The following is a 13937-nucleotide window of genomic DNA, read 5'->3' as shown; positions in this document are numbered from 1 at the left end:
CTTTTACTCCATCAACATACCCTACGAATATGGCCTTTTTAGACCTTGGTTCAAGCTTACCTTCATTAACATGATAATAAGTTGGACACCCAAATATTCGCAAGTATGAATAGTTAGAGGGTTCACCTGACCAGACCTCATTCGGAGTCTTAAAGTCAATCGCTGATGCTGGAGACCGATTGACAATATGAGAAGCAGTATGAACTGCTTTAGCCCAAAATACTTTGGACATCTTAGCTTGTAAGAGCATACAACGAGCCTTCTCAAGAAGAGTTCTGTTCATTCTCTCGGCAACTCCATTCTGCTGTGGTGTGTGCCTGACCGTCTTATGCCTTGCGATCCCATGAACCTTGCAGAAATCATTGAACTCTTCACTGCAAAACTCCAAGCCATTGTCCGTGCGAAGATACTTGATTTTCCTCTCAATTTGATTTTCAACCAAAATCTTCCACTCTTTAAATGCTTCAAAAGCATCACCTTTTGTCTTCAGGAAACGCACCCAAACCTTTCGTGAAAAATCATCAATGAATGTGAGAAGATACCTCTTTCCTCCCTTTGATGGAAGCTTAGAGGGACCCCATAAATCTGAATGGATGTAGTCTAGCACCCCTCCCGTCTTGTGCTTGCCAGTGCTGAAGCTGACCTTTTTCTGCTTCCCTAAGACGCAGTGCTCACAAAATTCAAGTGTGCTGATCTTCTCACCATTCAAAAGGTTGCGGTTGCTCAACATCTCCAATCCTCGTGCGCTCATATGGCCTAGTCTCATGTGCCATAATTTTGCCTTGTCATCATTAGATAACTGCACTGTAGATGCATTTACAGAGCCAATAATGGTGCTTCCCGCAAGTGTGTAGAGGCCATCCTCCAGCTTGGCCTTCAACATGACTAAAGACCCTTTAGTCACTTTCATAGTTCCTCCTTCACTCATGTACTTATAGCCTTGTTTATCTAAAGTACCCAGGGAGATCAAATTCTTCTTTAGATCAGGAACATGACGGACTTCTGTAATAGTCCTCATGATTCCATCATGGCAGCGAACATGAACTGAACCAATGCCAACTATTTTACAAGTTGCATTATTGCCCATTAATACAGTTCCTCTGCTTGTTTCATAGCTGCTGAACCAATCTTTTCGGAATGTCATATGCAGAGTACAACCAGAGTCTAAGATCCATTTGTTGTCATAGACTCCATTATTGCATGATGTTGTTAGTACATAATCATCATCATTATCATGTACTTTCTCAACAATGGATGCACTCGCCTTTTCTTTGGACTTCGACATAGGGCAATCTCGTTCAAAGTGCCCCTTCTTGTGACAGCCCCAACACTCCGCATTCTTTTTGTTCACACGAGACTTTGATCTGTACTTCGATTTGCTCCTTCCCTTTTGGCTAGTACGACCTCTTACAAAGAGTCCACTAGCTTCGTCACTTTTGTCTCCTTCAAAATGCATCCGCACATCACAAGAGTTTAGTGCTTGCCGCACTTGCTCAAGTTTAATAGGTTGTTTGCTATACATCATTGAATTCTCAATATCACGATATTTTGAAGTCAATGAAAATAGTAAAGAACATGCAAGTGTCTCCTCGTCCTTTTTAATTCCAGCAGTTTGTAAGTCCATCACAAGTTTATTGAACGCATCTAGATGGTCTTGCAACAAAGTACCTGAATCCATCTTAAATGTATGAAGACGCCGTTGTAACAACATCCTTGTTGTCACTGACTGGTCCTGGTAAAGCCCTTCCAGCTTTTCCCATAACTCTTTGGCCGTCTCTTCGGTACTTGTACTCACTTCACAAAGTACGTTAGGTGCAAGGGACAGTTGGATTGCACTCAATGCATCTCCTTCAATCTTTTCTTTGTCGGAATCCGATATCTTATCGGGGTACTTTCCGTCAATAGCATGGATTGAACCTTCCCTCCGCAGTAACGCTATCATCTGGATTTTCCAGATATTGAAGTTGTTGCGCCCACTAAATCTATCAATTTCAAACTTCATGGAACTCATTTTTTTTTTACTTGTTCTTCCTTTTCTACTACAATGTATTTGGAACTACAGAAAACCAAAGTAATCCTTTTCTGATGTGGAAGTTCAGACTGTGCTGCAACCACAGAGCATACTCAGACAGAACCTTGCTCTGATACCAATTGTTAGCGGAAACGTGAAACTAAAGAACAAGGAAGAACAACAATATTTAACGTGGTTCGGATCAAAATGATCCTACGTCCACCAAAGAACAACTGCACCAATATTTATTTCACTATACAAAGAATATAAGTGAAATACTACAAGAGAGAGAACACAATGCCTTAGAAGGTGAGAAGGCAAGTGAAAGGATGATTTGAAAATGAATTAAGAGCTACCTATTTATAGGAATAAATTCATCCTATTGATGTCATCCATGACATCACTATGTGTCAAAATTGTCAAGGTTAAGATAGCAAACCATTTTATGGTTTGCCTAACTTTCACCTACCAAGATACAATCTTTGACTTGTATTTTGTACTAATTATCTTCCTACCAAATATTCATATTAATTCATCTTCCATTTAGTTTGATTCCACAAGAACCAAAACCAACTCTTTCAGTTGCGCATCTCTTATATTATATATCCATGGATATATTAGATGCACTGGTCAACTCATTAACAATGAATTCTATGGTTTTACAAACTAAATCTGTCTTTGAAGGTGAAACTTACATTCAATTCTATCCAAAATTTTTCATTAGCCAACCATTCAACTTCATTCCTACCAAGTTACACATAAGATGTCAAAACTCCGTATCCTATTTTGAGTGAGAAAATCAAGACTATATGTCAAATTTACAAATAGATCAGAATATGGGATGAAATTTAGATTTTATCTTGTTGCTTAGTAAGTAATATTTTATTGATGCATTGAGGGTAATTTCGTATCTTAAAAATCTATAACATTTTAAAGCTAAAATAAATTTATCTCATTTCATTAATATGTTTTAAAATCGTCTCAGTATTATTATTTGTGAAAAAGCATAATGTTTATGTTATATATATATAAATGGAGGATAAAGAAAAAGTATATCTATTGAGTTCCACATGGCAGAATTCTATTGACCATCTTAAATTTCTTGTGGGGCAGGGATATGGAAGAAACTATCTAAACATGGGAATGGGATTTGGTGCCTTAAGAAAAAGAAAAAGAAAAAAAAAACAAGAAGTGGGAAACGATGGCAGGGATTACTTGCTATGGTCTCTCTTCTCATAGGTAAGAAGAAAAAAAAGAAGTGATTGATTTGTATATATATAAGTTTGTCTATAAATTGATGTATTTTGTTGGTTTCAGCTTGTTGGGATTGGGATCAGAATCATGTAAATCTTTGTTAGTTGTGAAAGGAAAACAAAGAGGAAGAGGTTTTCAAATAAAAGCACAAGTTGAATTTGTAAATGCAGAGGAAGCCAAGAAACTTGTAGGTGTTGAGGGATATGCAGTAGTAGATGTACGTGACAAAACTCAATTCGAGAGAGCTCATATCAAAAACTGTTATCATGTACCACTCTTTATTGAAAACACAGATAATGACATAAGTAAGGTTTACTTGTTTGATTCGGCATGAAGTTTCAGAAAGAAAGATTGATTGATAATTCGATTTTGTTGTACAGGGACCATTGTAAAGAGACAGCTCCACAATAATTTTGCTGGTTTATTTTTTGGATTGCCATTTACTAAACCCAATCCTGAGTTTGTGCAATCTGTTAAATCTCAATTTTCTCCTCAAAGCAAGCTCTTACTCGTCTGTCAAGAGGGTCTAAGGTAAGTTTATCTTCAACCCAATTATGATAAATTAATATACAATTTTATTACTAGTCTTTGGGAACATGTTGCATGTTTACCCCTTATCATTATTATATACAAATTCTATATATTTAAATAGGTAATGTTGAAATTCACAATAATGATTTTATTCATCAATAAAATTCACATTTCCATAAAATGTATGTGAAGCTACTTAAGATAATATAGTCAACAATGATATGAATCTTTGCTTGAAAAATTGATAAATGTATGTAAATCTCCTTTAACAAAATTTACAAAAACATGATTAAATGTGAATGATTTAATGTCATTTATTATAATCTATTCAATTTAAAATTGTTTTAGTCTTCCCCTAACTATTCTAGAGATAAATGACATAGCAATAAAAAAAATCTGTTCAACGAACACTACTTTAATTCTAACTATCCCGGCTCAAGTATGCATAGAAACTGTCGATTTGTCATCACAAGCCATCCTAAGTGATTTCAAAGAAGGAAATTTATAATAGAATACAGTTTTCAGGCAACAAATAAATTATGCATAATATTAATGCATATATTGGACTCTAAACTTGGCTTCAAATTTTAACTTTGACCTCCAACTTTCATAATGCTCAAACAAGCATTTTAACTATCCAACTTTTAAATAAATAAACATGTGAGTCCTATATGACACAATACACGTAGGACGCCACGTAGGACAAAAAATGATATGTAGGATGACATGTAGGACATGTGTGTCTATTTGTTCAACTTCATACAAGTTTAAGTGTCTACTTGTGCACACTCAAAGTTGAAGGGCATAAATATAATTCGAAGCCAAGTTATAGAGTATATTTATATATTTATCAATAAATTATATTGTAATTACTAAATAAAATGTAACATCACTATTTTAAATGAAAAGAAAGTAATTACTTACATTGCATACCCAAAGAGAGAACATCTCTTACTATTTCCTGTTAAATTCTATTATAAGTCATAGTGAACCATTCTTGATGAAGATTATTTTTATCCCAACTCAACTTATCTAAGGGTTTTAGGTCGGAATCACAGGAATAACTCAACATTCAATCAAGTAGATTATTTAGCCTTCATATAGCACGACAATTTATATTAATTCTAAAAATCTTATACATAAAATACCTAATCTTTTAGAGAAACTAATAATTCACGTGCTTCATATTTTGGCCTTAAATTCCCCTCTAGTACTTAAGAAAACATATATTGAATACCTTTTCTATTCATCAACAAATTAAAAGTAGTATTTTTCTTCAAACATCATCTTCACCTATAAATTTACAATAGTAATCGTTCCATCCCCCTTTTTCATTTATTTTTTTTTCATTTTAGTCTCATCAAATACCACCATTAAAGAGTAAAAAAATTTTCAAATACAAAAGACTTTCAAGGGAAGCAAAAGGAAAGGAAACAAAGGAAGATGACAATTTAGATCTTATATTTTTAAATTTTTCATTCCCGATGTCCTCTTCTTTTGTATGAAGAAAAATTTAAATGGAAGAAACAAAGATTAAGATGGTGGAGGTGATGGTGATGACGGTGGTTGTGGGTCGAGGGAGGTTGATGGAAGCTAGAAGGAAGGTGAGAGAAATAGGAATTTTACCGTTTATTTAATATTTTGATGAATAATTTTAAAAAATAGATGATGAAGATATTATGATGTGTTGCTAACCTATGTTACATGAAATTAACACGTCATCTGTTTAAGGATAAGTGAGCTATACACATAATAGAAGACATTTAATTGGTAAAGGATTAAGTAGAAAGATTGATAATATAAACTCATACAAATACAGAGGTTTGTTGTCATTAGACCATTTCGCCTATATCTATGGATGGATGATAACCTACCTTTTCCTCATCTCTTTAACTTGTGGTGATCATCGTTTTTCGTTTAAGGTCCGCAGCTGCTGCGGAGAGATTAGAGAGAGCAGGTTATGACAACATAGCGTGCATAACATCAGGTCTTCAGACCGTAAAACCTGGTAAAATTAACCTGACGTTAACACTTTCAGTTTAATATTACGTGGACTAGCTGAAAACTGAATATGATTGTGTTGTTTTTCAGGGACATTTGATTCCGTCGGTTCAAAGGAACTACAAGACGCTGGTAAAGCTGGTCTGGTTACCATACAGGGCAAGATTTCAGCAGTTCTTGGAACTGTGCTTATCTGTAAGTTATATATATAAGAGTAGTTAGTACATCTTCAATACAATGCTTCCTAGCTCATAAGTGTTTTTAAGTTTTGTACTCAAATTAATCAACATTATTGTAGGAGGCAACTTTTTGTAGCTTGTAAAGTCTTTGAAAGAACCTCTCTACTGTTTGCATATGTTGGTAGAATTATATGTTGTTGTATGTAGATAATGAATTGATGATCTGATAAAGGACTGACTGATCTTTCAGGTGCACTTCTATTTGTAACTTTCTTCCCTGATCAAGCAGAACAGATTCTTCAAATGGCTCCTTCAAGTAATTAACACTTACACTTTTGCTTGGCGTCACCAGTATCTGTGTAGAGAGAGAACTGTTTGATATTAGCATCATTCAGCTTTTATAGATGTCACATTTCACTATTATCTGATTGGTAAAACACACATATTGCTTCTTAATTAATTAATTAATGAAATACTAAATGCTATTTCTTTGTGTTTCTTCCTATAAATTTTATATCAACTTCTATATATGGCGGAGAATATTAAAGATTAGAGTTTATATATAGTCTAATGCATTTGGTGAAAGTTGGTTTAGATAGTGGCTTAATTAGTGAAGGTATCAACAAGTAGCATGAGTATGCGTAGCATGAACTTGAACCTAGTCATGTACATATGCAGAATCTACTACAACATGTTTTATACGAATATGAAACACTAAATAAACATTGTCACAATACATGTAACGCATGAAGTAAGTTTTGCTCCCAAGTGCATTGACAATTGATCATTTATATATACTCTGTCTCCGTGGATGACCGAGTTACTTTCTTGATGATCATTGACTGGATGATGTCCGTACAAAAGGATGTAGAGATTCTGTCATTTGGATCACCGACCCAGTCTGCATATACATATTAGAGACAGCTGCATAGGATGTTATCTTCTGAAATCTGAACTCATTGTTTCTTTGGGATACCATACAAGTTCTTTAACAACTTTACCATGCTCATTAGTCGGAACATGCATAAATTTCGACAACATGAAACACACATACACCCCAAATGAGTGTAGCAAGGATAGTATATATGTATGTACACCGGCATCATCGACTGACTAAGACTTGTTTATGTAACATATTAAAAAGTTAACAAATCAACAAACATGAAATGCAATAATTTCACTATCAATCATGTTTCGCTCTATAACCTAAAAATTCACAGGGGATTAGATTTATCTTTCTATCATCTTAGTTCAATCTCTAGCCATGTTTTTAACATTCCTTTTTTCGTTCAAGGGTTACCAATATCGTTACTAATAACTACCATCATCACAATTACACACACGCCTTTCAATTGCCCAACAATTAGCAACAACAAATATATGGCCATATTCCTAACGTGTCAATATAAAAAACACTAGACATATATATCACCAAAATAGATATAATATTTATCACATGAAACAGATAAATACTCAACTTAGCCAACATAGAATCCACAATAACGATTCAATTTCTCAAATAATCTGATTCCAATCGGTTCGTCCAAATATCATGACATACTTAAGACACAAGTACCTTCCTAGACTATGATCGAAATTTCATAGACATACCTTAACTAAACTAAGGTCCGATTACCCCTCTGAACTTTTCTTTTTTGTAATTTTATACACATTTTTGACTTACGTGACACACTTTGTGACTCCACGTAGTTGAGGCGTGTAGGAGATGTTTGGATGACACGTAATCCATAAAGGTTTACAAAAATTTTAAAACTTGGGTTCGGGATGGTAATAAGACCTTAGTTTAGTTAAAGTCATGTGTCACTGATATTTTGGTCATATATGGTTCAAGGGATACTTGTATCTTATCTCATTATTTTATGCAATATCTATTTAATATTTAAATTTTTCAGTCATTTATCTTTATATATATACATATATAAATTATATTATATAGAATATAGGGATCAAAAAGTTACAAAAAAAAAAAGAATTGGTTAAAGACCTTAATTTAGTTAAATATGTGTCTGAGATTCATAGTCTAAGGGATAATTATGTGTTATAAGTAAAATAATGGAATAAAGTAGTACATTATATTTTTATGTAAAATTGTGAGGAGTTCAAAATGACATAAAGCGACACCTGAAGCTGTCCCTGTTGAAGAAGAAAGGAACTGACGATTGGAACATGTCAAAGGAACATGTCCAACACAGCTGACTGACGTGCCTATAGCAAGTGTTGATGAAGAAGGAAACTGACGATTGAATCATTATGGTACCTAGAACTTGTGTATCGAAGGAGGTGATAAGTATCTTGTGGAACTAATGGATATGTGCGTGCATATAAAAAAAGAAGTAGCTTTGATGTGAAACGACGAACAACTTCCAATACTATATTAGAAGCAACTCCCTGATTCTATTAAATAAATAAAATCACAACAGTAATAACACGGCAAAACATAACTACCTATGATCTTGCACCTGATAAATAAATTTAGGCTAGATTAATACCTAACATTTTAGATCGTTCAACTGGGAAAATTGAAAATCTATGAGTCTAAGTATGAAATTGGTAAGTTTGAAGAGAACAGAAAGAAGACGAAGAGGACTTAACTGAGCAATCCTATTCTAAGTTGGAACACAAGAGACCTGATTCTTCTAGAATATTGTATTAAAAGTACTGCAATTTGTAAGGAAAAAGAGAACAATGTTGTCTTATTAAGTAGATTATAGTTAAAAATTAATTTAGGTTTTGTACCATGGAGATATGGTTGGGGAAACGCGGACAAGCACAAAAATATATATGGTAAAAGCAATGAAAATAAAATGGAAAATAATGACACAAAGAATTTTATGTGAAAATCCTTCTAAATAAGGAAAAAACCACGGGCCAAGAGGAGCAATTGATATCACGATAGTAACAAATTTTAACTGTGTAATCACGAATACAATACTCAAAGTGACTACTATACACTCAAAAGGAACAACACTCTTTTAGTTTCCACCATACTAAAATATCGCTCACACTCTATTTTTCTTCATAGACTATTTTTTTCGTCAAGTCTATAGAATACCTCACTTGCTCTCAAAATGGATTTTCTCTCTAACTTGATATATTCTACAAATGAGCAAGAATTTTCTATTTATAGAAGGAAAAATCATGCCTATGTCACTAATGACATAGGTAAATATAACAAAGTCAAAAAAGGATTGCAAATCTTATTAATTTGTCAACCACCAAATCTTTTATTTTCAACTCTAATTACTATTCCTTTTTAACAACTACAATTAAATAGCAAAAGTTGACCAAAATATGGAATGGACTCAACAAATCTCTCCCTCCATTCCCATTCACTGGAAGAAGGTATCTTCAACTTCTTTAGAGAGAGTTCATATCCACAAGTTCTTTGCATAGCTCAAACTTGTCTTTCGGTATCGTCATGGTCAACATATCTGCTGGATTTTCACTTGTGTTGATCTTTTTTATCTGAAATGATTCACTCTCCACTTCCTCACGAATCCAATGATATCTGACGTTGATGTGTTTTGTTCTTGCATGGTACATGGAGTTCTTGCTCAAGTCTATTGCACTCTGGCTGTCACAATAGACAATATACTCCATCTGATGCAAACCAAGCTCTTGAAGAAATTGTTTTAGCCATATCATTTCCTTGCTGGCTTCAATAGCCTCAATATACTCAGCTTCAGGTTGTAGATATTACAACACACTTCTGCAACTTCGACTGCCATGATATAGCTCCCCCTGAAAAAGCAAACAAATATTCAGTAGTGGTTTTTCTGTTATCAAGGTCACCTGCCATATCAGAATATAGTCTTTCAAGATTGGATTTGATGATCCAAAACACAACATTCATCTGAGATTCCTCTAAGTACATGAGTATCCACTTCACAGCTTCCCAATGCTCTTTTCCTGGATTTTTGAGAAATTTGTTGACAATACCAACTGCGTAAGCAATATCATGTCTAGTGCATACCATTGCATACATTAGACTTCCGACGACGGAGGAATATGAAACTTTGCCCATGCTCTCTTTTTTCTCCCTAGTTGTAGGACACATCTTCTTGCTCAACTTCATATGACCAGCAAGAGGTGTGCTAACAAACTTAGCATTCTTTATATTGAAGAGCTCTAATACACGTTCAATGTACTTCTTCTAGAACAAATAAATCTTTATTTCATCTCTGAGACGAGTAATTCTCATGCCTAAAATTTGTTTGACATGACCCAAGTCTTTCATTGCAAAGACTTGCACAACTTTTTCTTCAACTCGTCAATCTCGGAAGTATTCTTTCCCACAATCAACATATCATCCACATAAAATAAGAGGATGATAAAATCATTGTCAGAAATTTTTTGTACAAATACGCAATGATATGAAGAAGTCTTCTTATAACCTTCCTCCCCCATAAAAAATTCAAATTTCTTATACCACTGTCTAGGAGCTTGCTTTAGGCCATATAGACTCTTTTTGAGTTTGCACTCAAAAATTTATTTACCTTCTACTTTGAAGCCCTCAGGTTGTTCCATATAAATCTCTTCTTCTAGGTCACCATGAAGGAAAATTGTCTTCACATCCATCTGCTCAATCTCTAAATTAAGAGTAGCAGCCAAACCTAGAACTTTGTGAATCGAAGACATTTTCATAACAGGAGAAAATATTTCATCAAAGTCAACACCCTTTCTTTTACTAAATCCCTCAACAACCAAACTAGCTTTGTACCTGGGCTTCAAGTTGTGCTCTTCAACTTTAGCTTTAAACACCCATTTAATCTTCAAAGCTCTCATGTCTTTGGACAATTTTACCAACTCATAAGTGTGGTTCTCATGTAGAAACTTCATCTCATCTTGCGTGGATTCAATCCATTGATCTTTGTGCTCATCTTCCATGGCCTCCTCATAACATTCAGGTTATCCCCTGTCACTGAGTAACCCATACTCATTGGGTGAATAACGGGAGGAAGGAACCCGCTGTCTTGTGGACCTCGTAAGCGAAATATTTGGTTCATCCACAACTTCATGAACAACAAGATCATCAATAACAATATTATTGTTATTATCAACATCAACATATTGATTAGATACATGATTTTGGGCGTCATCATGATTATCAAGCCCAACAACATCATGCACATTTGTGTGAGGAACTTTATCATGATGAACTATATCATCAAAACTTGAAGATTCTACCTTCTCCACTTTCTCAACATCTTCAATCGTTTGATTCTCCATGAAAATAATATCACCGCTTTTTACAAGTTTCTTTTCAATTGGATCATATAGCCTATAACCAAATTCATCAAGGCCATATCCAATGAAGATGCACTGCCTTATCTTGGCATCTAACTTTGACCTCTCATTTTTCGGCATATGTACAAAAGCTTTTCAACCACATACTCTCAAATGGTCGTAGCAAACATCCTTTCCGTACCAAAAACTATTTGGTACATCACTTTGCCAAACAACAACAGGAGATAGATTAAAAAATGTGCAACGGTCAATAAAGCCTCACTCCAAAATGAGTTTGACAACTTTGCTTCAGAAAGCAAACATCTAGCTCTTTCTATCAAGGTCCTGTTTATCCTCTCAGTCAAACTATTAAGATGAGGAGTCTTAGGAGGAGTATTCTGGTGCTATGATGCTTGCAGTATTCGCTAAATGGTCCACAATATTTCACCATCATTATCAGTACAAATACATTTCAGTTTCTTTCCAGTTTGTCTTTCAACTGAAGCCTGAAACTGCTTGAAGACACCTAACACTTGGTCTTTAGTTCTCAAGACATAGACCCAAAATTTTCTCGAGCAATCATTAATGAAAATGACAAAGTAGAGTGCACCACCCAATGTCTTTGTCTTCATTGAACCACATAAATCAGAGTGCACCAACTCAAGCATCTCTGTCTTTCTCGAAGAGGGGTAGGACTTAAAGGAAACTCTATTTTGGTTACCAGTCAAGCAGTGCTCACACTTTTCTAGTTTAAAATTTTGACAATAATTTCTTCTTTGCTAGAATATTAAGTCCTTTCTCGCTGATGTGGCTAAGCCTCTTACGCCATAATGTTGAAGAGCTATCCCTCTCAACCACATTCATCATATCAACACAAGTAGAGGCCGTAGTCTAGTATAGACCACAATGTTTGTCACCACGAGCCATAACCAAGGAACCCTTAATGAGCTTCTATTTTCCATCACCGTTGGTACTAGCATATCCTTATCCAAAACACCAACATAATTAAGATGCACACGAACATCAAGAGCATGTTTCACATTGTTCAAAACTAGTTTAGTTCCAACACTAGTCTCCAAACAAATTGCACCAATACCAACCACCCTAGAAATAATCTCATTACTCATACTCAATGTTCCAAAATCACCAGAAGTATACGAAGAGAAAAAATCTTTTCTTGATGTCACATGAGATGCGGCTCTAGTGTCCACAACCCAGATTGACTCATCACAAACAATATTTATCGTGTCCACATCAAGGAAGGTAACAAGATCTTCGGTGGTGACGATGGCTAGACAATTTTCATTGCCATCTTCTTTAGTTTTCTCTTTATTTTTGTTCCCCTATTCAACTTCCTGTAGAACTTCTTTGTGTGCCATTTCATGACACAATGATATCACTCAATATCCTTAAGTATGCCTCTGTATTTGCTTTTATTTTGTTCTCTATACTGAGAACTACGAGTTTCGTTTCTTCCCCTAGGGCCAATTATCAGGATATCCGACGAAGAAGAGCCTTGAGTTTTTCTTCTCATCTCTTCGTACAAGACACTACTCTTGGCGGAATCCATAGAGATAACTTCAGCAGGAGCAGAATTTGACAATGAAGAATTGTTTCCCAAGAGTCTGGTAAGGAACCAAGTAGAAGCAAGCCTTGAATTTCTTCATCAAATTTGATGCCCATAACAGATAATTGGTTCATGATCCTCTGAAAGTTATTCAGATGGTCTCTCATCTGAGAACCATCATGATACTTTAAACTCAATATCTACTTTATTATGAACATTTTGTTGTTGTCAAGTCTTCCGAGCATACAAACTTTCAGGATGCTCCCATAGGGTTCGAGCATGTGTCTTTGATATACCGTGGTTTCACGGTATTATTAATACTTTTTCCTTAAGTTTAGTGTGTCCAAAAGCCTTTTTGTACTAATTTTTATGTAAGTTTTTCTTTATTTGCAGGAAATCTGTCTAAAAGATGAATGCGGAGGTTTTTGAGCGAGAAATACAGAAAAGTACCACCTACGGAGCTTGTGACGGTTCGTCGTGCCCGTGACGGTCCGTAGGTGGCATCGTAGTGCAGCTGCTGAAGGAAGATGGGGAAGTCTGACCAAGTGTGAGTCTACGGAGTGCGTGACGGACCGTCGTAGCCATGACGGTCCGTCCTGCAGGTTCGTCATGAATATCAAAGAAGTAGTCCCAGTACCCATATTCCAAGAGTTCAAGTGTTTTGGAACGGAGACCCTCGACAGACCGTTGTGTCTGTGACGATCCGTCATACCTGCCGTCGAGGGTAATGAAGAGAGCAGCAGAAGAAATTGCACAAGTATGGGACAACGGAGTCCATGACGGTCCGTCGTGACCACGACGATCCGTCGCGAGGTCCGTCGATCCAGCCGCGTTTTGACAGATTTCCAGCAAATAGAGTACTTATATAATTAGGTTTTAATTTTTTTATAAATAGTTCGAAAAACCTCGTTTTTGAGGTTAGACCCTTGAATATTGTGAGACTCTTGATTATTTTTTTAGACTCTTTGAGCGATTATTGATTATTTTGAGATTCTTGAATATTTTGAGACTTTTGTAATTGATTGTTGGTGACTTTTGCTGATTAATCAAGTGAACTTTTGGATTTTACTCTTTCTCATCGAAGTAAGTGCATCAATTCTTATATCATATATTTGAATATTGTGATTATGACTATGGGTAACTAAAC

The 13937-nt window shown here is 35.2% G+C and overlaps 1 protein-coding gene across 1 annotated transcript; it reads left to right on the top strand.

Annotated features, from left to right (window-relative positions):
* The first annotated feature begins 3089 nt into the window (after positions 1-3089).
* LOC107014977 (rhodanese-like domain-containing protein 9, chloroplastic) lies at positions 3090-6474 on the top strand. Its single transcript, XM_015215118.2, has 6 exons — positions 3090-3250; positions 3329-3570; positions 3646-3796; positions 5719-5804; positions 5888-5992; positions 6227-6474. Exons 1-6 carry the CDS (start codon positions 3213-3215, stop codon positions 6298-6300), a joined length of 696 nt encoding a protein of 231 aa, XP_015070604.1. The 5' UTR covers positions 3090-3212; the 3' UTR covers positions 6301-6474.
* Positions 6475-13937: the final 7463 nt, after the last annotated feature.

The sequence above is a fragment of the Solanum pennellii genome, chromosome 3 (assembly GCF_001406875.1).
Source record: "Solanum pennellii chromosome 3, SPENNV200".
NCBI classification, from domain to species: Eukaryota; Viridiplantae; Streptophyta; class Magnoliopsida; order Solanales; family Solanaceae; genus Solanum; species Solanum pennellii.
This window is presented reverse-complemented; position numbering and strand designations above follow the sequence as displayed.